This window comes from Vulpes lagopus, chromosome 5 (genome assembly GCF_018345385.1).
Source record: "Vulpes lagopus strain Blue_001 chromosome 5, ASM1834538v1, whole genome shotgun sequence".
Taxonomy (NCBI): domain Eukaryota; kingdom Metazoa; phylum Chordata; class Mammalia; order Carnivora; family Canidae; genus Vulpes; species Vulpes lagopus.
Window position 1 is genome coordinate 98,772,536 of NC_054828.1, and position 23,217 is coordinate 98,795,752.

Consider the following 23,217-nt stretch of genomic DNA (forward strand, 5'->3'; position numbering starts at 1 on the left):
GCCAGCCGTATAGAGCAGCATCTTGCACTTAGTAATATGAGTTTAAGGTTAATCCATCTCTTCTCGTTGCCTGATAGCTCATTTCTTCTTATTGCTAAATGATATTCCATTGTATGGATGGAGCACAGCTTGTTTAACCTTTCATGTATTAAAGAACATCTCGGTTGCTTTCAAATTTTGGCAGTAATGAATAAAGCTGCTATAAACACTCGTGTGCAGATTTCATGTGGACATAGTTTCAAATCAATGGGTTTATCTTTTATTTTTAATTTTTAAGTTAACATAAAATTAACTTTTAATCTTTAAAGCATTTTGCTATGTGAAAGAAACCAGACTCAAAATCATATGATTCTATGTATAAGACATTTTAGAAAAAGCAAAACTATAGATTGGAGAACAAATCCGTGGTAGCTGAGGGTTTGGGAATGAGAAGGACTTGACCACAAAGGAGTAGCACAAATGAGTTTTTTAGGGTCATGGAATTTTCTGTACTCAAATCTATATATGTGTTAAAACTTACAAAATTACAAACTTTTTAAAGATTCATCCTTGTTGCTGGGTGCATCAAGAGTAATTCCTTTTTACTGCTGGGTGTTGGTACATTGTATGGATGTTCCATAATTTATTCACCCACTCACCTATGACAGAACATGTGGTCTTTCCAATTTCTGGCTACTATGAATAAAGGTGCTCAAAAGATTAATGTACAGATTTGGGGTCAATATAAATTTTCATTTCTCTAGGATAAATGCCTAAGAATGGAATTACTGGTCAACTGGTCAAGGCATGTTTAACTATTACAAAAGATTGGTAAACTGTTCTCAGACACTATACCATTGTGCATTCCCACTAGCAATGTATAAGAGTTTTAGTTTCTCAGAACGCCTATCAACATGCTTGGAACTGTCATCTGAAAAATGTTTTAGCTGTTTTAATAGGTGTGTAGTGCTACTCGTCAGTTTTATTTTTATTTTTTTAAAGATTTGTTTATTTATTTATTCATGAGAGACACAGAGAGAAACAGAGAGGCAGAGACACAGGCAAAGAGAGAAGCAGGCTCCACCCAGGGAGCCTGACATGGGACTCGATTCTGGGTCTCCAGGATCATGCCCTGGGCTGAAGGCAGACACTGAACTGCTGAGCCACCCAGGGATCCCTCATCATGGTTTTAATTTGCATGTCCCTAATGACTAATAACATTGCACATTATTTCATGTGCCTATCTTCTGTATATCTTCTCTGGTAAAGTGTCTGTTTAAATATTTCCCAATTTTATATGGCTGTTTGTTTTCTAGTGTTGAGCTTTGAGAGTTCATTACATATTCTGCATATAGTTTTTGTTAGGTATGTGATTTTAAAATATTTTCCCCAGCCTTTGGCTTGCCTTTTATTTTTTTAATAGTATCTTTGGCAGAGAAAAGTTATGTAATCTTGATCAAGTTCAATCAATAATTGTGCTTTCGATATCATAATAAGAATTCTTTGCCTAACCCAAGTTCATGAAGGTTCTCTGTTATGTTTTCTTCTAAAAGTCTACAACTTTATGTTTTATATTTAGACCTATGATACATTTTGAATTAACTTTATATACAGTATGAGGTGAGGTTCGAGACTCATATTTTATTTATGGATGTCCAATGATCTCACACCATATGTTGAAGACTAATCTATGCCTGCTGAACTGTCATCCTTGTCAAAAATCAATTCACCAGGGGTACCTGGGTGGCTCAGTCAGTTAAGCATCTGCCTTCAGCTCAAGTCACGATCTCTGGGTCCTGGGATGGAGCCCCACATTGGGCTCCCTGCTCAGTAGGGAGTCTAGTTCTCCCCACCCTCCATCACTGCTGTGCTCTCTCTTTGTCTCTCTCAAATAAATAAATAAATAAAATGTTTTAAAAAAATCAATTCGGGGCACCCGGGTGGCTCAGTGGTTGAGTGTCTGCCTTAGGCTCAGGTCATGATCTTGGGATCCTGGGATCGAGTTCTGCATCAGGCTCCCTGAAGGGAGCTTGCTTCTCTCTCTGCCTATGTCTCTGCCTCTCTCTGTGTGTCTCTCGTGAATAAATAAATAAAATCTTTTTTAAAAATTGACTCACCATATTTAGGTGGATCTATTTCTGGAATTTATCCTGCTCTATGTTAGTATCTTCTAAAAGTTGAAGCAGAGAAAGATCTTATGCCAATAGTACATATGAGGAAAAGGTTAACAGAAATCCTCTGTACAGGCAAAATTGACATTGGATTAACTATCTAGCCCCTTTCCCCTAGAAACTTCACAGAACTGGAATGTTTACACTTTATGTTAAAAATGAGCCCTGATTGGTAAAATGCCTCTGCAGTATAAGGACCCATGAATGGTGTATTAATGCCTGGTAGGAAGCCATGGCTCTGGGCCTTCCTGGGTATGGGGACTTGTAACTGGGATTTGTGGCCCTGGAAGCTCTGTCTGCAGGACTATGTGCAGAACTATGTGCAGGATGTCACAATACCTAGTTGGGACATGAGCTTGGCTCTCACTCCCACCTCTATGATCTCATTCTCTCACATTTAAGCACCCCTGTGGACTACTCTGTGCCATCTATGAGACTACTGCTTAAGAAACATACCTGACTGCCAGGTCAGAACACCATATCCCAATGTCTATTCTTGGTGAACCCAATGCCAAGCATGGACTATTACAGTCATTGAATATGATTGCCTAGTTAAACCTAAGACCAGCTGCTGGTGAGCATAACAGTAACCAACTAATTCTGCCTTGTACCACTTCATGTAATACATCTGTTTCACTGTTAAAATACCTATGGTCAAGAATAGATTTGTTTGAGGTCTGTGTGTAATTAGAAAAATAGTTATACTTCACCTCCTAGTAATGCCTAACCTAAACACCATCCTCTCCTCACTGTAATACATTGCTTTTGTTCAGTGTCCCAGTAGATAAAAATAGTCAACATTACTTGCTTTCACCTGGGAAAATTAATGGTTCACTTGGACCCGGTAATTCACTAAAGCCTCATCATGGTTAAACCAAGACTCTAAGGGGGCCATCTGGGTGGCTCAGGTGGTTAAGCATCTGCCTTCAGCTTAGGTCATGATCCCTGGGTCCTAAGATCCAGCCCCGTGTCAGTGTCAGGCTCCCTGCTTGGCTCTGCCCCTTCTCACCCTACCCTCCCACTCACTCACTCATGCTCTCGCTCTCAAGTCAATAAATAAAATCTTAAAAAACACACACACACACAAAAAAAACAACCCAAGACTCTAAGGATATGCTATTCCTATAGGTGACCACTCTGATCGTATATATAAATGACTTCCTCTGAGGTTCTCCTGAGGTAGATGATTCTAAGAGTTGCTATAAGTATTTGCTCACTACAGGAAGACATGTCAGCTAAAGAAAAGACAGTATCTAAGAGATTACAAAGACATGTCAGCTGAAGGAAAGACAGTCAGCTGAAGGAAAGACAGTATCTAAGGAGAGATTACAAATTAATCAAAATTACCCAAAACCAACCACTAGAAGACAGTAAAAAAGAATTCTGAGATTAACTGGATATTACGCACAATGGGTACCAAATTTTTCTGAAATAGCAAGGACTTGACACCATTTGACTAAGCCAAACCTTTTAGAACCTCTTTCATGAAATGGAAAAAGTAGCAATGGAAAAGGCTTCCTATGGTCTAACAAGATCTGTCTACAATCTCCTAAACTATATCTCCCAGACTGTCATAAAGCTTCCTTTTGTATGTACATGAAAGAAAAGGTTAGGTCACGATCTAAAGCTCTTATCACACACTACGTATCAGAGATCTATGGCCTATGATTAACCCATCTTTTGACATAGTATTTAAGGTATATCCAATTGTCTTAGAGCAAATGCAGCTTTAGCTAAATTAGTAGACACATCTTCAGATCTTGTACGGGAACTTTTAAATCTGATGGTACCATATACAGCACAGTTCTTACTTCTTTTTTTTTTAATTTTTTATTTATTTATGATAGTCACAGAGAGAGAGAGAGGCAGAGACATAGGCAGAGGGAGAAGCAGGCTCCATGCACCGGGAGCCCGATGTGGGATTCGATCCTGGGTCTCCAGGATCGTGCCCTGGGCCAAAGGCAGGCGCCAAACCGCTGCGCCACCCAGGGATCCAGTTCTTACTTCTAACTGAGATCATCTATCATTTTTCTGCTACTTAACTAATTATGAAATACTGTCACTTTTGCCTTCTCATATACTGTTCTTTGTTGTAATACTCTGAAAGTAGCAACTTTTTTTCTGGAGGTATAAATAATATTTTGTAAATAGCCTCCTGATGATTATGATTCTGCCTATAAAATTTGCCCTACTTTGGGTGATCATCAACAACTGGAACCTCACTTTGACCAACATAATAAATGAGTCCAGCCCTTGGAGCTCAACGGTAGTTAGTTGTAGATAGAAGAATAACCTTGGAGTTTGCACTACTGCTAATGCTCCATATCTACCTAGATTTTGTTCCACAGGCAAGATAGAACAATCCATATCCAAACTTAAGGGGAGATGCAACCTGGCTACTCAACGTAGACTCAGGAAGTTAGTGGGATTTGTCTTCAAACCTGGGATATACTGGGTCATGGTTTCTATGTGCCTTCCAGTCCCATCTTATAATATTCTTATTTATTCTTGTTTGTCTCATAGTCATTTAACATCTGTAGCCCGGAGTCACAAATGTACATCAATCAAAGACAAAACAAAATGAAAACATGTTGATTGATACTCAATTGTTAATCAGACTTCTGGAAATGAAACTTCATCTTCAAGAAGGATCAGTAACAGTGAGAGAACTCTGCCTGGTTCCTAGAGTATTTCCTGAAATTCTAATGAATGGAAGATTAAAAAGAGGGACTGAGGAAAAAAAATTTCTATCCCTCTACAAAAAATGATCTGACTAAAACAATGAATAACTACTATAATTGGTTTTAAATGCATCCTGACTAATCCATGACAACTTCATATCAGTAATCACACTTCTTTTTTTAAAGATTTTATTTATTTATTCATGAGACACACACACACACACAGAGGCAGAGATAAGGCAGAGGGAGAAGCAGGCTCCATGCAGGGAGCCCAACTTGCAAGGCCTATCTACTTTTCCTATCCCGGGTCTCCAGGATCACGCCCTGGCCTGAAGGTGGCACCAAACCACTGAGCTACCCAGGCTGCCTAGTAATCATGCTTCTTAAAACTAGCCAATTAGCAAGAGCCTCCTTTCAATGGGAAAACTTCTGTAAGTTAGCCAAACCTTAACAAATCACTTGCTTTCACAGTTAAAAGTTTTTTTAAAAATCCTTAAACATTCCCACTTTTGAAAATCCACCAATCCCTTGAACTCTTGTGTGTCCCAAGACCCTGTAAGGCCAACAACATTCTGCACTGCTGTTAGAGATTATGCTTTACAAGTATAGTCCTGACTTGCTTACAAAGCAATAAATCCAAATATCTTTGTTTTAGAAAGTAACAAGTGCCCTCTTTCTTAATTATAATTGTAACTTTTTATTTGTCTGGATTTCGTGTTGTTGATGATATCTGTCAATTTAAGTTATGACTTGCAATTTTTATTATAAATAAGTGTTTATTTTTATCTAAAAATAATTATTTCATTCAACAAGTGTAGATTGTGCACATATTATGAAGAAACAAGGGTAAACAGAAACAAAAATTGTCCCCACCAACAGTCTACTATAGAAAGCCAGACATTTACCAAATAAACATACCCAAATACACAAAACATAGAACAATATTCACACCACCCGTGAAAGATTAACAGCTATAGGAACTGCCTTCCTGCTGTAAACAATTAAAAAGTGGATAAAAGACATCAAACAACCAATTTCTGACATGGTACAACAGAAAGAACAGGACTGAGAACCCTGAAAGGAAGGGAACATGAGATCAGTCCTATTCTTGCTCTATAGATCACCTGGAGAGAATTTTGAGGGTTTTTGAGGGCACAGTTACGGGAGGGCAAAAGCAAACAGAACTTGGCTCAGAGTTTTGCTGAATTGAGGCAATGGAGACTGGAGTTCTGGGAAGAAGACATGGCTAGAATCTGAAGGGTAAAGAAATGAGGTTGCTGCACAAAGAGAAAAAAAGTGCCTCCATGACCTATGGAGTAATATCAAACAGTCATATACATGTAACTGGACTCCTAGAAAAAAAAGAGGGAGCATAAAAAGATTTGAAGAAAAAAATAACCAAACGTCTTCTAAATTTGGTGAAAACTATTAAGCCTACAGTTTCAAGAGACTCAATACATTCCAAAAAGAATGAACTTGTTAAAACTATACAAAACATCATAACTGAATGGCTAAAACCTCCTGATAGTCTCAAAAGCAGCCAGAGGAAGAAAAGATTCATTACATAAAGACTTCTTTTCTAAAATTAAGCAGACCAGAAGACAACAGAACTTTTTTTTTCTTCCTTTTTTTTTTAACTGAAGTTGACACAAAATGATACATTAGTTTTAGGTATACAACATAGTGATTCCATAGTGATACATTAGTGTTAGGTATACAACATAGTGATTCCATAGTGATTGTTATCCTGTGTTCCCCACAATGTAGCCACCAGTGGACCCCATATAGTGCTATTATAGTACCAACAATGAAACATTCATAGTACTACAAGAAAAAATGGTCAATCTCAAATCTGCCAAACATTCACTACCACAGACTCTACTGCCACTGTCTCTCCTCTAAGCTGGTGGAGTAGTTTCCTGACCTGTTTCCCTGATTCCTCCCACAGCACCTTCCAGTCCATTCTCCAAAAAGTCAGATTAATTTTTATTAATATGTAAAGAGAACCACGTAATTCCCCTGCTTACAAAAATGGCTACCTACTTTACTCTAAATAAAATCCAAAGCCCTTGAGATGGTTTGCAAGGCCTATCTACTTTTCCTCCCTCTCCTCCACTCCTGCCACTGAGGTTCTCATGGAGCCAGTTTTTTGCAGTCTCACAACCTTCAGAAATACAAGAGAAGGCCTCTCCCTTCCATTCCTGCTTCTGTGTCTCACTTTAGGTCCTAAACGCAAGGTCCATAGGAGGCCTTTCTTGATAACTCCCATCCTCTCAACCATAGTTAGGCTCCACTGTATTCCCTCAAACATGGTACACTGTACTTTTTCATCTAAACACTCATCAGTGTTTGTAATACTATATTTATTTGTGTGAGGTTTTGATTGTCATTCTCTCTCCTAGACAGGAGATCTTTGAGATTGGCTCAGCATGGAATATGTAGCTCTAAACATCCCAAACATAATATTCACTCAGAAAATACTTATTGGAACAATGAGTGAATTATAGATAACCACTTACCTCAGAATTAGGAGGAGACAGGTTGGTGTGTTATTAGGATTTTCCCATTTTTTTCTGAAAGAATTTTGGGAGGCCATTCTTCTGTGCATGTCTCCAGAACTACAGACTGGAGAGGCAGACTTGCAGAAGTACATTACAGCTTCTACCAAAGAGAAGGGTCAAGGCTCACCTTTCCCCATGGTATCACTTCCATTCTTGCCTATGTACCAGGGAGGAAATGATCTTACTTGGAAGTCACACAACCAGGCACATTTACTTTGCTTGCCTCTTAGAGTGTGTGCTGGTGGAGGCAGGTGAGTAAGTTCAGCACAACCACACAAGAATTTTTCTTCCCACTTCCAAAAACTCAGGGGAAGAGAATGGAAAACAAAGGGTCTGGCAGTTAAAAACTCCTGGGACACAGGGCTGTGAGCTTGTGGCTGAGGGGAACAGACCCAGCCAGAGTTCTGGGCCAGAATTCAAGGACCTAAGGGAATGAATGCTCCACGTTAATGACGGCAAAGCTTTACCTTTTATGAAGGCTTTAGAGTATAAAATGACTGCTTTATTGCTTCAGGTCCTGCAGTTGCAGAGGAGAGTTCCATTTATAGACTTTAAATGAATTCATAAGCAATAAGGTCTAATACTGTAAATGGCAAAATCTTCTCAGCAAGTCCTTCAAATGGCAAACACAACAATGGCAGTTAATGTATCATTCAGAAGACGCTCATAATCAATTAACTCATTACACTTGACTATTCAGCCTGATAATCCAAATTTAATCATCACCTCAAAGCTGGTTGACCCTTATCAACTACAATTACTAAATGTCCCATTAAGATAATGCACTGTATGCAAAAGTACAGTCTCAAGCCAGGGACACACTGACTTTAAGAGGGATTTAAAATCTTACACCCCTGGGGCACCTGGGTGGCTCAGTTGGTAAGTGTCTGCCTTTGGCTCAGGTCATGATCCCAAGGTCCTGGATGGAGCCAAGGTCCTGGATGGAGCATCTGACTCTCTGCTCAGTGGGGAGCCTGCTTCTCTCCTTCTCCCTCTGCCTGCTGCTCTGCCTGCTTGTGCTCTCTCTCTCTCTCTCTCTCTCTCTGTCAAATAATAAATAAATAAATAAAATATTTTAAAAAGATTATACCTCTGTCCCCTTCCTAGAAGCAATACTCTTCCCCCTGGCCAGAGTTTCCTCCTGCTAAAAAAAAAGGGGGGGGGGCATTTCTATGGTCTCTGCAAGCTCTATTCACCGAAGCTTTTCCCATATTCAAGGCTTGATAGAGTGTACATGTGCACTGGTTTATTTTTAGCCCAGAGGCCTCTAAGGATGAGGTAAGAATTCCAAGCGAGTATCAAATTTGCAATACCAATGACCCTAATGGACAAGTTCCGGCTGCCAGAACTAGATGTGAAATATCTTGTCGGGGCACCTGGGTAACTCAGTCAGTTAAGTGTCTGACTCCTGATATCAACTCAGGTCAATATCTCAGAGTCTGGAAACGAGTTCCAGATCGGGCTGCATGCTGGGTGTGGAGCCTACTTAAAAAATAGTAATGAATAAAATAAAACATAATAAAAATGTCTTAGAGCTACTGAATCATACTTTATTTTACAAATGAGAAAACTGAGATCCAGGGAAATTTCATTTCTTCTGATCATCCTACTTAGCTTTCAAGATTGAGTTCAGCCACATACCCATAAGACTTCCCTGACCACTCCTTGCTGTCATCAACCACAAATTTTACTGACTGTGTGTTATGAGCCAGTCTCAATTACAGGCACTTGGGATCCACCAGTATACAATTGAGACAAAAATCCCTGCCCTTGAGTAGCTTACATTGTAGCAGGGGACAAGCAATAAACAATAAGTGTAATAAATACTATAAATCTTACAGTAGGTGGAAGGCTATAAATACTGTGGAGGGGAATAGAGCAGGGAAAAGATCAGGAGTGCCAGAGAGTGGGGGTTAGTTCATTTGTGATTTTTAAATAGTCATGTAGGCCTTGTTGAGAAGGTGGCAGTTAACAAGAACCTAAAAGGGGTGAGGAAGTTAGTTATATGGGCACCTGGGAGAAGAGTATGCCAGGCAGGAGGACCCCACATGCAAATTTTTTTTTTAAGATTTATTTATTTATCTGAGACAGAGAGTATCCTTAAGTAGACTCCAAGCTGAGCAGGGAGCCCGATGTGAGGCTTGATTCCAGGACCCTGAGATCATGACTTGAGTTGAAATCAAGAGCCAGACATCCAACCTCCTGAGCCACCCATGCACCCCAGCACATGCAAATGTTCTCAGGTAGCAACAGGCCTGGTAAGCATAAGAAACAATGAGCACATGGCTGAGAGAGGTAAGGAATAGAGAGGAACACGTCATGCAGAGCTCTGCAGACCACTGCTGGGGCCATAGCCACTGCATGGTTTGAGCAGAAGAGTGAGATGATCCACAGAAGCCCAGAAACCTGAAGGGTTTGCAGTGACTTAGGTAGGAGATGATGGCAGCTTGGAACCAGTGGTAGCAGTCAAGTGAGTAGAGGTGAGAAGTGCTTTAATTCTGGTCATATTTTGAAAATACAACCAAAAGATTTGGTTGATAAATTGGATGGACTATAAAAAAAGAGTGTTTCTGAGGCTTTTCTTCTTTTTTTAAGTTTAAGCTACAGACTCAATACTCCAATTCATCAGAATGTGTCATAATTGTTTTTCCGTCTTTCACTCTGCACCAAGCTGAGGGCAGATATATATTCACTTTTACATTCCCAATGCCTACTGCAGCATTTAATAAATATTTGCCAAATAAATGAACATAAAGCATAGCAGATGTGAATTCACACTGGACCCAAGACTGTCTTTATCATCTCTTTGCCAAGATATGTTCTGCCTCAAGTATGAAAATCCATTTGCTTATATCAATAGAAAGGTGAGGTCAGTCAGGCCCCAAATAAAAGAGTTCAGGCTCCATATGATGGTTTTCCTTTCCTGACTGTAGCAGTTTTCTATTGCTGTGTTAACAAATTACCACAAATGTAGTGACTTAAAACAATGCACATGTATAATATCAACTTTCTATGGGTTAGGAGTCCAGGCACATGGTCTTCTGTTAGGTTCTTACAAGGCTACAATCAAGGCATCAGCCAGGTTGTGTGTGATCTTGGAGGGTGAACTGGGGAAGATTCTTGTTTCCAAGTTTATTCAGGTTGCAGACAGTTAATTTCCTTGGGCTGTAGATCTGAAGGCTCCAGCTTTTTGCTAGCTATTGGCTGGAGGCATCCTGCTGTTTCTAGAGGCCAGCTGCAGTCCTTAGCTACATGAGCTCCTTCAACATGTCCATTCACTTCATCAAGCCCACAAGGAGAGTCATCAGTCTGTTGAAAAGAAGTTATATAGCATAAAGGAGGGGCGCCTGAGTGGCTCAGGCGGTTAAGCATCTGCCTCAACTCAGGGCCTGCTCCCAGAGTCCTGGATCAAGCCCCGCATTCCAGCTCAACAGAGAGCCTGCTTCTCCCTTTCCCTCTGCCCCTCCTCTTGCTTGTGCTTGCTTTCTTTCTTTCTCTGTCAAATAAATAAAACTAAAAACTTTAAAAAAAAAAAAAAAAACAACCATAAAGGAATTCCAGGAGTGACATCCCAGCACCTTTATTAGGTAGAAGCGGGTGACAGGTTAAGCCCACACTTGAGTAGGAGAAATTAACACAAAATCATCAACATTGGGAAGTGGAAATCATAGGGGCCACGTCAGGGTCTGTCCACCATAATGACTTCCATCACTAGAATTTTTCACCAACGCAACCATTCTGACCCAGTGTTAGGTCTGCCCTCTGGACTTCGCTGTCCACCACTGTATTCACAGGCCCCACATGTAACCAGTGTGATGAAGAAGTGAATTTTGAACTTCTTTTAAAACTTTAATGAATTTATAAACCAACTTTGGTTTGCAATAAAACCCTGAAAAATAAAAAATAAAAAATAAAATTGAATGAATTCAAATTTAAAACTGAAACTCGACTCAGTTATTGGAGAAATCTTTATGTGTCTTTGGAACAACCTGGGTATATGAATCTAATTCTTCAACGGACTTTTATGAAATCTAGTTACCAATCTAGTATCTCCACGGAAAATTAGTGTTCGCACGGCGATATGCTGTCGTTATAAAAATCACCAGATTTCAAAGACTCGGTATTTTTAAAAAAGAGAATTTTTTAAAAATCTCATTTTTATATTGATTACGTGTTGAAATGACACATCCTGTATCTACTGGGCTGAACAAGATATATCATGAAAAATACTTTTGCTGTTGTTTATTTTTAACTGGGTCACCAGTAAATGGAGAGTCACACAAGCGGCTCGCATTCTCCCGCTGAGAAAGCACGAGGAGGCGCGGAGCTCGCACGCAGCTCGGAAGGGCACACCATCAGAGCTGCCAACAGGGCGGGACCAACGCCGAACGAGCCTCACGCCCGCGGCTCCCGCCCAGCGCGGCCAGCCTCGGGGAGCAGGTGAGCCGCACGGAGCCCAGGGCTTGGAGCCCGCGCGCCGCGGGACGAGCTGCGCGCATGCGCGCCGCGCCGCGCCGAGCCGCGCTCCGCTCCGCCCCGCCCGGGAACGCGGGGCACCTTTTGACCCCGCCGCCGCGCCGTAGGTCGCGCTGCACGCCGCCGGCTGCCATGGCGGACGTGTCCGAGAGGACGCTGCAGCTGTCTGTGCTGGTGGCCTTCGCGTCCGGGGTGCTCGTGGGCTGGCAGGCGAACCGGCTGCGGAGGCGCTACCTGGACTGGAGGAAGCGGAGGCTGCAGGACAAGCTGGCGACGACTCAGAAGAAGCTGGACCTGGCCTGAGACCCCGCGCTGTCGGCCCCCGCGCGCCCGCCTCGCCTCGTCCACGCTGGGGCTCCGGCGGGGCTCGGGCGGGAGCCGGGCGAGCCTCACGCTCGCCGCCTGCAGCGCCTTGCTCGTTTGGGAGAGTCGGTGAGCGGTACTTACGGTGCGGGGACTAAAGGGAGACGTTGGGGGCGGCAGCGCCTGTGGATGCCGCATAGGAGTTAACTTCCCCCCCCAGACACCCAAAGAGGAGGTTTTGTTTTCCCCAGGACTTGCACTGGTATCCTAGTTTAGTTCAGTGCGTGCCTTTAGCGGGAATGTCTTACCACGTGCAGCATTGTTGCACCTTGACCTTAAACTTCAAAAAGGAAAATACTGGAAAGAAGGAAAGGAAGAAAGGTGAGGTATTCCTGCCACCCTCTACCCCCTTATCATTCTTTTTGATGATATCCCTGGTAGACAGTGTACATCTTCGCATTCATGTTTTGTGATCTCCAGTCTGAATTCTTTCGTTGCTGGCAGCCTGGTTCCAGTGGCCTGGAAGTTAGGGACCTTGCACCTAGTGATAGCTTTTATCATCACAGCTGTGCAAATTTAATTATCTGTTCTTAGTGTAACTATGGATAATAGCTTATGGTTCATAGCTTAACTCCGCAATAGAATAATTTGAAGTTAACGATTATGTATTTGATTGTTTTCTCTTTTCTGTTTCCAACAGTTTGTCGAAGATGGACATAGAGCACTGGACACATCTAACTTCTTTTGCACTTTATGAATCAATTTTATTTTCAAAATAAAAAAAATTTTTAAACATCTTTGAATCTTCTATTAAAAGGAAAGGAGTATCTTGCCTACCAATAAGTTTACCACATCAAAAGATCTGGATTCTCAAGACTGATCTATTAGTGTTTTTGAGCAGGTATCTTCTTTCTATGCCAGTTCCTTGGTACAACCGCAAAGCAGATGGCCTAGGGATCATTATGAATCCTTCTGGCTGTTAGTGAACCTGTTAAGGAAAGCAGGGCGCTGTGTAAAAATAACTGGGTTAAGGTAAACTTAGTTAATATACAAAGCTGTATATGCCCCAAGCATAGAGTGACAACATACTCCAGTTATTACTGGCAAAAATTTCATTTATGTCATTGTAGAATATGTATTAAGGGAAAAACCCACTTGACTAGAACTTAGTGATAAATTCCAACTATTATCTAAAAATCAAGAGTACGTGGCTAAGTCCTTGGTTATTTTTTATTTGCAAGAGATGTTCTCTGTAACACTGTCCTTGCTCATTCTTACTAATTTTGTGTCTCAGCACATTTAGCAGCAGTTCCATATTAACATAAGAAAATTCAGGAAAGTTGTTTCCACACAAAGTTTTTAAGTATTTTTTCCTTTTCAGTGGGGCCATTATGCTTCATTACTTCTAACTCCTGTTTTCATTCTGTAAATGCAGGAACTAAAGTGCTAGTTCTTAGAGCTCATCCCATCTGGACTGCAGTTTGCTTACCAACTATATGAGAAGATAAAGGCCATTAGGTGGGAACTCCCTCATTGTTCTTCCTCTTAATAGCTTTGTTGAGGGAAGTGATTTTCAACAAGGCTGCACAATATATAATCACCGAGAGAGTTTTAAAAATACTGATCTCTGCATGCCACTGCTCACAGATTTTTTTTTTAAGGATTTTATTTATTCATGAGACACAGAGAGAGAGAGAGAGAGAGAGAGGCAGAGACACAGGCAGAGGGAGGAGCAGGCTCCACGCAGGGAGCCTGACATGGGATCCTGGGATCGAGTCCCCGGGTCTCCAGGATCATGCCCTGGACTGAAGGCGGCGCTAAACCACTGAGCCACCGGGGCTGCTCTGCTCACAGATTTTATGTAGTTTTGGATGTGCCTGGGCACTGGGATTTTTAAAGCTCTGCAGGTGACTGTATGCCCAGCAGAGGTTCACTGGTTTTGAGGCTTTATCTCATTAGCTTTCCTTTCTCAGAAGAGAAGATGCACATGTCTCTTCCAAGGCTGACTCCTCTGTGGCCTCAGTTTAATTCTGCATCTTACCCCTACCATATCCCCTCCCCACAAGGACCTTGCCTATTCTCTACTACACCATTTCTGTCTAGCATCTACAGTCTCTCCCTGCTTTCCCTCTACAAATATGCACAGATCTTGACTAAAACCATCATTTGCTAATTAGGAAAAGTGGTCCACTATTACTTCCTTCTGTTATGCCCATTAACCTGCTGCAGTCTGCTCTCTGCACTCCCCCCCCCCCCCCCGCCATTGTTATCTAATGGCCTTTTCTGAATACTTAATTTTCACCTCCAGAGTATTTGATGCCAGTTTCTCCTTTGAAATTCTTCCCACACTTCCCTAATAATTTAAAACTTTCCTGTGTTTCCAGACTTTTATCACTGCTTCCTTTTCCAAGTTTCTTAAACTTCAATCTTTGGTCCTCTGCTCTGTCCTTGCCTTTTGATTACCCAGCCAAATCTTGAGATTTCTTCAGTGCAAAAAGTGGTTTTATTAAAGCATCGGGAGAGGAGGACCTGTGGGCCAGAAGAGCTGCACTTGGGTTGTGAGAAGCAGTGGTTATATAATTTCAAGTTGGCAGGGATAGCCTAAGTCTCTAAGGAATTTTGGAAACAAGGTTTCCACAACCTTGAGGGGGTTAGCTCTTGTTAGGAAAACATCATTTATTATTGTTTAGTAAAAACTCAGTCATGAGACCCTTCAGATGAGTGATAATGCTTACAGGATGATTGTCAACTTGTATCTTGGAGATACAAGTAGAGATAACGGAAGTTTCCAAAGAAATTTTTCTATGTTAGAGTAGACTCAAAGGATCCTGGGGGTCAGGCTATGATTGCTTTTTGCCCTCAGCAAAGTATTAATAATACATCCAGGTAGCTGAGTTTCTAGAGGAAGGTCACTGCCTGTTTGAAGGACAATGGGCTGTAGGTAGTAAGGAAATTTAGTTTTCTTTTTTGCCTTTGCCCCATCACTTTGATTCTCAAAATGACATCAAAGGTTAACAAGAAGTAACTGACTACTGTTAAGATGACTATGCTGAGCATTACAAATCAAAAGAAATGTAAATTAATAAAAAAAGGCAGTTAGCTGAGGATAATCTCATGCCTTATAGCACACTGAATACTTCAATAGTATTTCTTAGCCTTAAATGTGCACATGAAACACTGGGGTAATATTAAAATACAGGTTCCGATTCTGTAGTTCTGTGGTGGGTCTGAGGATATGGATTTCTAACAAGCTCCTAGGTGATGTTGATGATGCTGATCTAAGACTCAAAAGGAATAAATGGTTATAACCAGAATATGGAAAATGTATAAAATTAAAATTATCTTTCCACTTAAGGTGAAGAAGAGTAGTAAGCTTTTTTGCATCCTTCCTCATTGTTCATATATATATACACACACGTAGGGGTTTTATTTTTACCAACATAAAATTATACTATATTCATGACCCTGCAATTTTTCATATAGAATATGGAAATCCTTATAAGTCAGATATAGAATATTTTGTCTAATTTATAGATGTATATTTATAGATGTATATTTAAAATAAAGATTTCATAAAATAGATTTTGCTTGCCTCTTATAATAACAAGTACTGATTTATTAATCCATTTAAAGATACAGCAGTCCTTTCTCATTTGTTGTTACAAACGTTTTTTAAAAAAATATTGAATACTTCATGAATTTGCATGTCCCCCTTGTGCAGGGAACATGCTAATCTTTGTATCATTCCAATTTTAGCATATGTTAGCATATGTGCTGCACAACTGAGCCCTGTTACAAATCTTTTAAAAAAAATGTTATTAGAGAAAGCGCACGCGTGTGCACACACAAGTGGAGGAGAGAGACAGAGGGAGAGGGAGAAACAGACTCCCTGCTGAGCAGAGACCCAGACATGACTCTGGGCTGTATCTTAGGACTCTGGGATCATGACTTGAGCTACCCAGGCGCCTCTGTTACAAATTTTTTTTTAATGAAAATACCATCTGGTTAGTTAAGTGAATTTTTAAGTATCATGAGTCATAATGGACAAGTTAATTCAAAATAAAGACATGAACTACAAAACAGATAATACCAAGTGTTGTCAAGGATATGAAGAACAAAAACCCATATAGGCAGAGTAAATTAGTACAACTTTGGGGAAATAGGCAATATCTACTAAAGCTGAACATAAAACATGCCCTGTAGCCTAGCAATGTGTACATGTTTGTACTAGGTATAGATGTAACAGTACTGTTTATAACAGCCCTATACTGGAAACTATCCACATGTCCAGCAACAGCGGAATGAATGAGTATCACACCCTGAAATACCAGAGAGCAATGACAACTGAACAAATTAGAACTACACCAATGATAGAGGTATGTCTCACAAACATGTTGAGTGAAAAAAGCCCAACAAGCCAGTACATACTGCATGATTTCATTGTACAGTTTTAAAAGAAGCAAAACAAATTGTTGTTAGAAGTTAGGATAGTGTTTACTTTTGGCCTAAGGGGTGGGTAGGGATTAGGAGGGGAAGATTATTTAGGGTGCTGGTAATGTTCTGTATCCCAATCTGGGTGATGTGACATGGTGTATTCAATGCGAACATTCAGTTAGGTGGACACTTGTTTGTCATGTTTCTCTATGTATATTTGGAAAAAACAGTATACAAAATTAAGTAGCATAGTAGTTGGGCCTATAGAATCAACCTGTTTGTTTACTGACGTGCATTCATTTATATTAGTGTAGTTCGTCATTTGAAAAGCGAACTCCCATCATGATCATTTTTATTCGGTGTAGTGCAAAGTTTGGGAATTGGGACTTAAAGGATTCAGTACCATCTGGGAAAATGTTATTATAATCTCCGGGAGAGGAGATATAAAATGGAGATCATAATTATTTGTTCACATACTTGTTGAACAAAATCACCATCCACAGAACTCAGGATGGACAACGTGACAATGTGCAAAACTAAAGTGAAATGGAACCAGCGGTACCCCAAATGGCAAAGAATTAAAAACTGTCCTTTCAGGGGCACCTGGGTGGCTCAGCGGTTGAGCATCTGCCTCTGGCTCAGGTCGTGATCCCGGGATCCTGGGATCCAGTCCCGCATCAGGGTCCCTGCATGGAGCCTGCTTCTCCCTATGCCTGTCTCTCTCTCTCTCTCTCTGTGTCTCTCATGAATAAATAAATAAAATCTTTAAAAACACACACACCAGTCCTTTCAAGTGAGAATATGCGGTCACATAGGAAAGCTATCCTTGCAGTTAACTTAAGAACTTAAGAAGCTTAAATTGTACCTTAAGATGAGTTCAGCAAAGCTGGCATCAGAAAATAAATGCCATAATACCGAGAACCCCGGCGGTGGTGGCGTGGGACTCCCGAAGTACTGTGGGACATGTAGTTTCCACGCCGTTGAGCATTCTCTGCCACCTTCACCCCAATCCTGCGGGTTGGCCAGTAAGGGAGGACTGATCTGAGAGCCCAGGACCTGCGGGGTGGCTACTGCGACAGACGACGACCTCCACGGTCCTCTTCCACCCGTCCCCCACGCCCCCGCCGCCGGGCTGCGAGGCGGGCGCGCCATGATTGCGTCACCTTCCCACGCCGCCCCTGGTTTCCCTGGCGACGGGTGAGCGCTGAGCGCCGAGGCGAGGGAGATGCTGGCTGGGCGACAGAGCAATCGTCTGCAGGCCCTGCAGCGCCGCAGTCAGGAATTGAAGCTACAGGTATCGTCTGACTGCCCAGCCGGGGGCCTGGGCAGCACTAGGTGGCCTGGGTTCTGGCGGCGGGCGAGATCTGGGGTGCACCCTAATCCTGGGAGCCTACCCCAACCCACCCACGTACCTTCCCGAGTTATAGTCATCCCGGCACTAACCCTGATTCTAACCCTTCCGGCTCCTAAGCCCATCCCTGGGGAAACTGAGCCTCCGGAAAATCGTGAGCATAGACTAAGCGCCTGCTCCCTCGCTTCTCAATCTCCATCCTAGCAACTCCTTTAACCCACCTCACCTCCCAAATCTAACACAATAACCTTTCCAACCATCTCTGCGCCTTTTGCTTTCTCCATGCCTCCTAACCTTTGAGCCGTCTTCCAGTGGAGGCTATTTTTGCTTCACATGAACTCAAACGAAAAAGGTATCAAAGAATAGTCCTAATACGTAAGAAAAATATTAGGATCCGATAAATTAGCCAAGGACATGAACCAAAGAAGAAGTACAAAGAAGTCATAAACATGAGAAAAGTTAACTTAAAAAATAATCAAGTAACTGCCCAGGAAATAAAATATCACAAACATTTAAAAAAAATCATAATACTCAGTCCTGGGGAGAGTGTGATGAAACACTTATATACACTGCTCCAGAGTATAATGTACAGCATTTCTGGAAAGCAGTTTGACAAGATGCAGCGAATTAGTCATGCTCCTAGGCTGGGTAATTACATTTCTAGGGATTTGCCATACATAATAGTAAAAAAAAAAATTATTGGAACAGAATTTAATGTGTAAAAGTGTTCATCACTGTTACTTGGAAAAGGCTGGATATCACTTAAATGATCAATAATAAGGGAATGGATAAATAACTTATGTTGGGATATAATAGTATTAAAATTTTGTGAAAAGAAATTTTCATGTATAGGGAAGATATTTTTGATAAAATGTCAAGTTAGAAAAGGAATATAAAACATAAAATTAAATAGACAATATTTCAGTAAAATTATTTTGTACTTAATATACATAGAAAAAAAGATTGAAGGAAACATCCCAGGATGGTAACTGTGTATGCTAGAATGCTGATGATTATTATGTTTCTCTTAATACATTTTGATGTTTTCATGATTTTGAACACCAAATGTATATGACTTGAAAGAGGAGAAAAAGTAAGTCGTAATTAATGGTTTGTTAATTTATTTTCCAAAATTCTTATTTCGCTTTGCTAATTGTACTTTTTTGTTTGATCCATTACTAAATAAAATTATTTTCTAGTCTTCAATAGACAAGAAATTTATTGAATGCTTATATTTGTTCCTGTTTTGGACTCTCATTTAAAAACTACAACAATTTGATGGATAAATATTTCATAAGTGATGTTTAGATTTTACGGTGGTGCAATAAAAAGAAAATACTCTTTTGTCAGAAATAAAACTTCGTGAGGTTTTGACTTCAGTGAACTTTGTCTAGGTGCTTAATAAGGTTCTGATTCCGATTTTAAATTTAGTGGGATATTAGGAGAACCAGGAAAGTTTCAGAAGTAAACTACAAAAAACTTACTAAAATAAAAATGAAACAAAACAATAAAAAAGATTAGTTGATCTGAAGAAGACTTGGCCCAGGAGTCTTCTGATAGCCTAAGTATCTGGGAGGGACTCTTTGATAGTGTGACACTTGAAGCAAAAAAAAAAGAACAGATTTCTAACTTGGTGTCCATGGACAAGTAATCAAGAACCCATTTGGGTCATACCTGTTATAACTGACTCTGTCTCCAGCTGTCAATTTGTAACTAACACTCAGATGCAAAATAGAAAGAGAAGAAGCTAGTGAATTTTAGTTTCTCTTCTTTCATCCACTTCTTTTTCACATCATCTTTAGAAAAGAACATATGAGTATGTTGTTATTACATATGTAAATGTGTATTTACATATTTATTTTGGGGTACATTGGCAAAGTTACAGGTAGTGTTTGGAAAATGCTAAGTCAAGGCGTAAGATACAAGAATGAAGATAAACTTGTGACATAATCATAGAATACTACTGAGCAGTATGAAGGAATAAACTAATGATTGTATATGGCAGTATCTCAAGAACGTGCTATGTGAAAGGATGACACAAAAGAGTTCATCCTTTCTGGGGTATTGGTAATTTTCTGTATGTATATAGGGGTTAGAGTTATATGAGTATATGCATTTGCCAAAATTTAGCAAATGTATATTTAAGATATGTGCATTTCATTGTATGTAAATTTTACACTAACATTAAACTTTCATTAGTGATATCTGTGGTGCATCAATTATGAGGATTACAGTTTACTTCAAAATACATAAAAAATAAGACAAATGGATGAATGAATGGATCAAAAAGGTGTAAGTAAAATGTTAATGGTAGAATCTAGGTAGTGGTTATATGGAAGCTCACTGTGAAATTTAATTCTTTACATACTTCGTTGTATGTTTAAAAGTGTTCGTTGTGAGATATTGGAAAAAGAGAATTAAAATTTTATTTCCTGAGGTTATATGGTACTTAACAATATATTCTAACAGTCTCTATTTATTGTAGGTTGGTAGCTTGCTTTCTGAGAGTCAATTGAAAGGAGCTCTAGATGCCAGTAAACGGAGAAATATTTACCAAAGGTAAATTACATACTTAATTATATAAGCTATCCAGATACAATACTTACATTTCAGTGGGCAGTATTTATAGCATAGAAATTGTCTGAGATGTTATTTCTTTCCTTTTTTATGGACAATTCCTAAAAAGACAGAATAATAATGGAAATTAATACTAAGATAACAATGAATGAAATTTTCCAAAATTTATTTTAAAATATTTCTTGCAATTATCTGTATTTCCCAGGTCTAAATAGTGGAATGATTAAATAGAGAATTACAAAAGTTAAAAAGCAGCAATTTACATTTATTCTCTACTCTGCATGTTCCAATCAGTGTGGTCCACACTCTTAAAACCTCTTTCCTGATTAATTTTCACAATAACACCATGAGATACTTTTTAACATAGTTGAGAAAATTAAGGTTCCCACAGTGGTTTGTTAACATGTCTACCATGTTAACATGGTTAGTCATGTCTACCATGACTTTGCTAGAGGACATTAAAGTGGGCCGGCAATAAGCATATTTGAAGACTGCTGAGAAATGTGAAATTCAGTCAAGGAAAAGAGAATTTCACTGCAGTCTCATTGGAATTGGAGGCATTGATCCATTTGAATCAAATGAAAAAATTACATCATGATATAACTTGGATCTAAAAAAAAAATTAAACTAAACTTGAAGGTTATGGACTTGGCTTTTGTGACAGCAACTATAAAAACTGTTCAGTGCCAACATAGTGGCTGAGGCAGAATTATGGTAGATCTTTGTCCTACTGTAGCCTCAGATCCTGGGATCTGGTCAGAAAACTCTTATTAGCAGTTTTGCCTTACTTGGGATGGTGACCTTAACTCCCTTGACATAGGAAAACTATTCTTTCAGAGGGTATGTTTTGTTCTGTTTTGACTTCTTTAATCCCTAGGAGAGATCAAATTTAAATCAAGTTTAAAATTACATGGACATGATGAACTAAATCGAATTAGTCTATTCATACTTTCATATTCAATTTAGGACATCATTAAGATAATCTGTATGCTTTGGGTATTTAAAACAGTACATAACATTCAAAGGAACATGCAATTCATTTTATTAGTTTAAATGATTCACTTGAACCATTTGAAAAAAATTTACTTACTTTAGGCATTCAAAGTGCTAAAAAGCAAAATAAAATTTAACTGAATTTTAAAATGTTGAAGGGAACTTAATTAGCTGCATTTATTAGGATTGATTAAGAAATTCAGTTCACATTGAGATAATCAAATAATAAAGAAAAAGTGAAAGTGGTTATACTTGCTTTACTAGATTTTCAAATAGAATAAGATTTATAGGCTAAATTTGAAGTCCCAGGAAAAACTAGGTTTTAAAATTTTATTTTAATAAATGATAATTATTTTTAAACCCACATAACCATAAATAGTCTTCTTCGTGTATAAAAAGATTGCCATCATAGTCATTTAAAAATTCTCATAGACACTTGTATGTTTGAAAACATCAACCCCTATGTTTCATTAATTGGCTTGTTATACAGTAAAAATTATTTATCTTAAACCTTTGAAGACATTGTCAGGTTTCTTTGTACTCAGTAGTGTGAATAAGTTTGATGATTGTTCCTTTATAATTGACCTGTTTGGGGCTTGTCTCTTCAGTCTTGCTGTTTTGAAATTTCATCCTGCTAAATGCTCAGTGGGTCTTTCCAACTAGAAATTCTTGTCCCTCATGAGCTTCTGGGAAATTTCTTTTACCAAAAGATCTTTTTATTTATTTATTTTTTTACTTCTGTTTGTCTATTTCTTCCTGAAACACCTTTGCATCAGGTATTGAACATCCTGGACTCTTCTTTGTAGTCTCCTATCTCCCCATTAAAAGTTTTTGTTTCTCTGTCTTTTTGTTCACACGTGGAAGGTTCTCTTGTCTTCCATTCCTCTGGATGCCAATGATTTATTTATTTAATTTTAGTTAGTCTTAAATTGAACTTCATGTTGCTGGTTTTCTTTATTATATCTGGTGGTCTTTGGGTTATCCATTTTTATTTAAGAATGAGGGAGTAGTTTGATTATTCCAGACAGCAGTCCAGGATTCTTATGCTGTTGTAGGTATAGGTCTTTTTCCTACATTATTACCCCTTGAGTGAGAATGAAGTTCTTTGTACATGGGCAGGGTTTTTCGGGGGGGGCTAGGAACTAGCTGTTGGGCCGAGGAGTGCCCCATGCCAAAATAGAGCGGGCCTTAATCCTGGTGTATGGGGAACTTATTTGGCAACTATAATTCTCCCCAGGTCATTCATTAATTGTACTTTTTAGAGACAATCCTCTGGTAAGGTGGGAGAACAGAGGGAGGTAAGATAAGAGAAAGGGGATGCTAGCTGGCTCAGATTTTCTGTGAACAGACTTTTTTAAAAGGCAGACTTCTTATAAAAGGGCGTTAATTAAATCTAAACTTAATCAGTATCTTTACTCTCTCCCTAGATACTGTCTATAAAGCTCTTAGGTTGCCTTAAGATTGATTGCTTTTATAGTTTAGATATTATGGATATCATTTAATTAATATAATGTAATGTAACATAATATGTAAAGCAAATCCCAGCCATTGTGGATGTCTTCACCTGTAGAACTTCATAATACATTCATTCCCTTAGACACATTTTAATTACCCCTCCCTCCTCAGTCCTTCCCACCTGCTGACCCAAATCATGGTGTTCACTGCCTGGTGGATCTTGTCCCTTTTAGAGA

The 23,217-nt window shown here is 39.5% G+C and overlaps 2 protein-coding genes and 1 non-coding gene across 5 annotated transcripts in view; 2 read left to right on the top strand and 1 right to left on the bottom strand.

The window, feature by feature from the left end:
- Nucleotides 1-11,962: 11,962 nt before the first annotated feature.
- MTLN (mitoregulin) lies at nt 11,963-12,968 on the top strand. Its single transcript, XM_041757286.1, has 2 exons — nt 11,963-12,300; nt 12,872-12,968. Exon 1 carries the CDS (start codon nt 12,001-12,003, stop codon nt 12,169-12,171), a length of 171 nt encoding a protein of 56 aa, XP_041613220.1. The 5' UTR covers nt 11,963-12,000; the 3' UTR covers nt 12,172-12,300; nt 12,872-12,968.
- Nucleotides 12,969-15,847: 2,879 nt separating this feature from the next.
- LOC121492244 lies at nt 15,848-15,954 on the bottom strand. Its single transcript, XR_005988154.1, has one exon. It is a non-coding gene; the product is annotated as a U6 spliceosomal RNA (small nuclear RNA).
- A 1,811-nt stretch (nt 15,955-17,765) lies between these two features.
- The window catches only part of NPHP1 (nephrocystin 1), a 59,243-nt gene continuing 53,791 nt past the window's right edge, over nt 17,766-23,217 (top strand). For all 3 annotated transcript variants that reach the window (XM_041757283.1, XM_041757284.1, XM_041757282.1), the window contains exons 1-2: nt 17,766-17,899; nt 20,442-20,515. In XM_041757283.1, the coding sequence (XP_041613217.1) occupies nt 17,831-17,899; nt 20,442-20,515 (143 nt within the window). In that variant the 5' untranslated portion in view covers nt 17,766-17,830. The remainder of the gene's footprint in view (nt 17,900-20,441; nt 20,516-23,217) is intronic.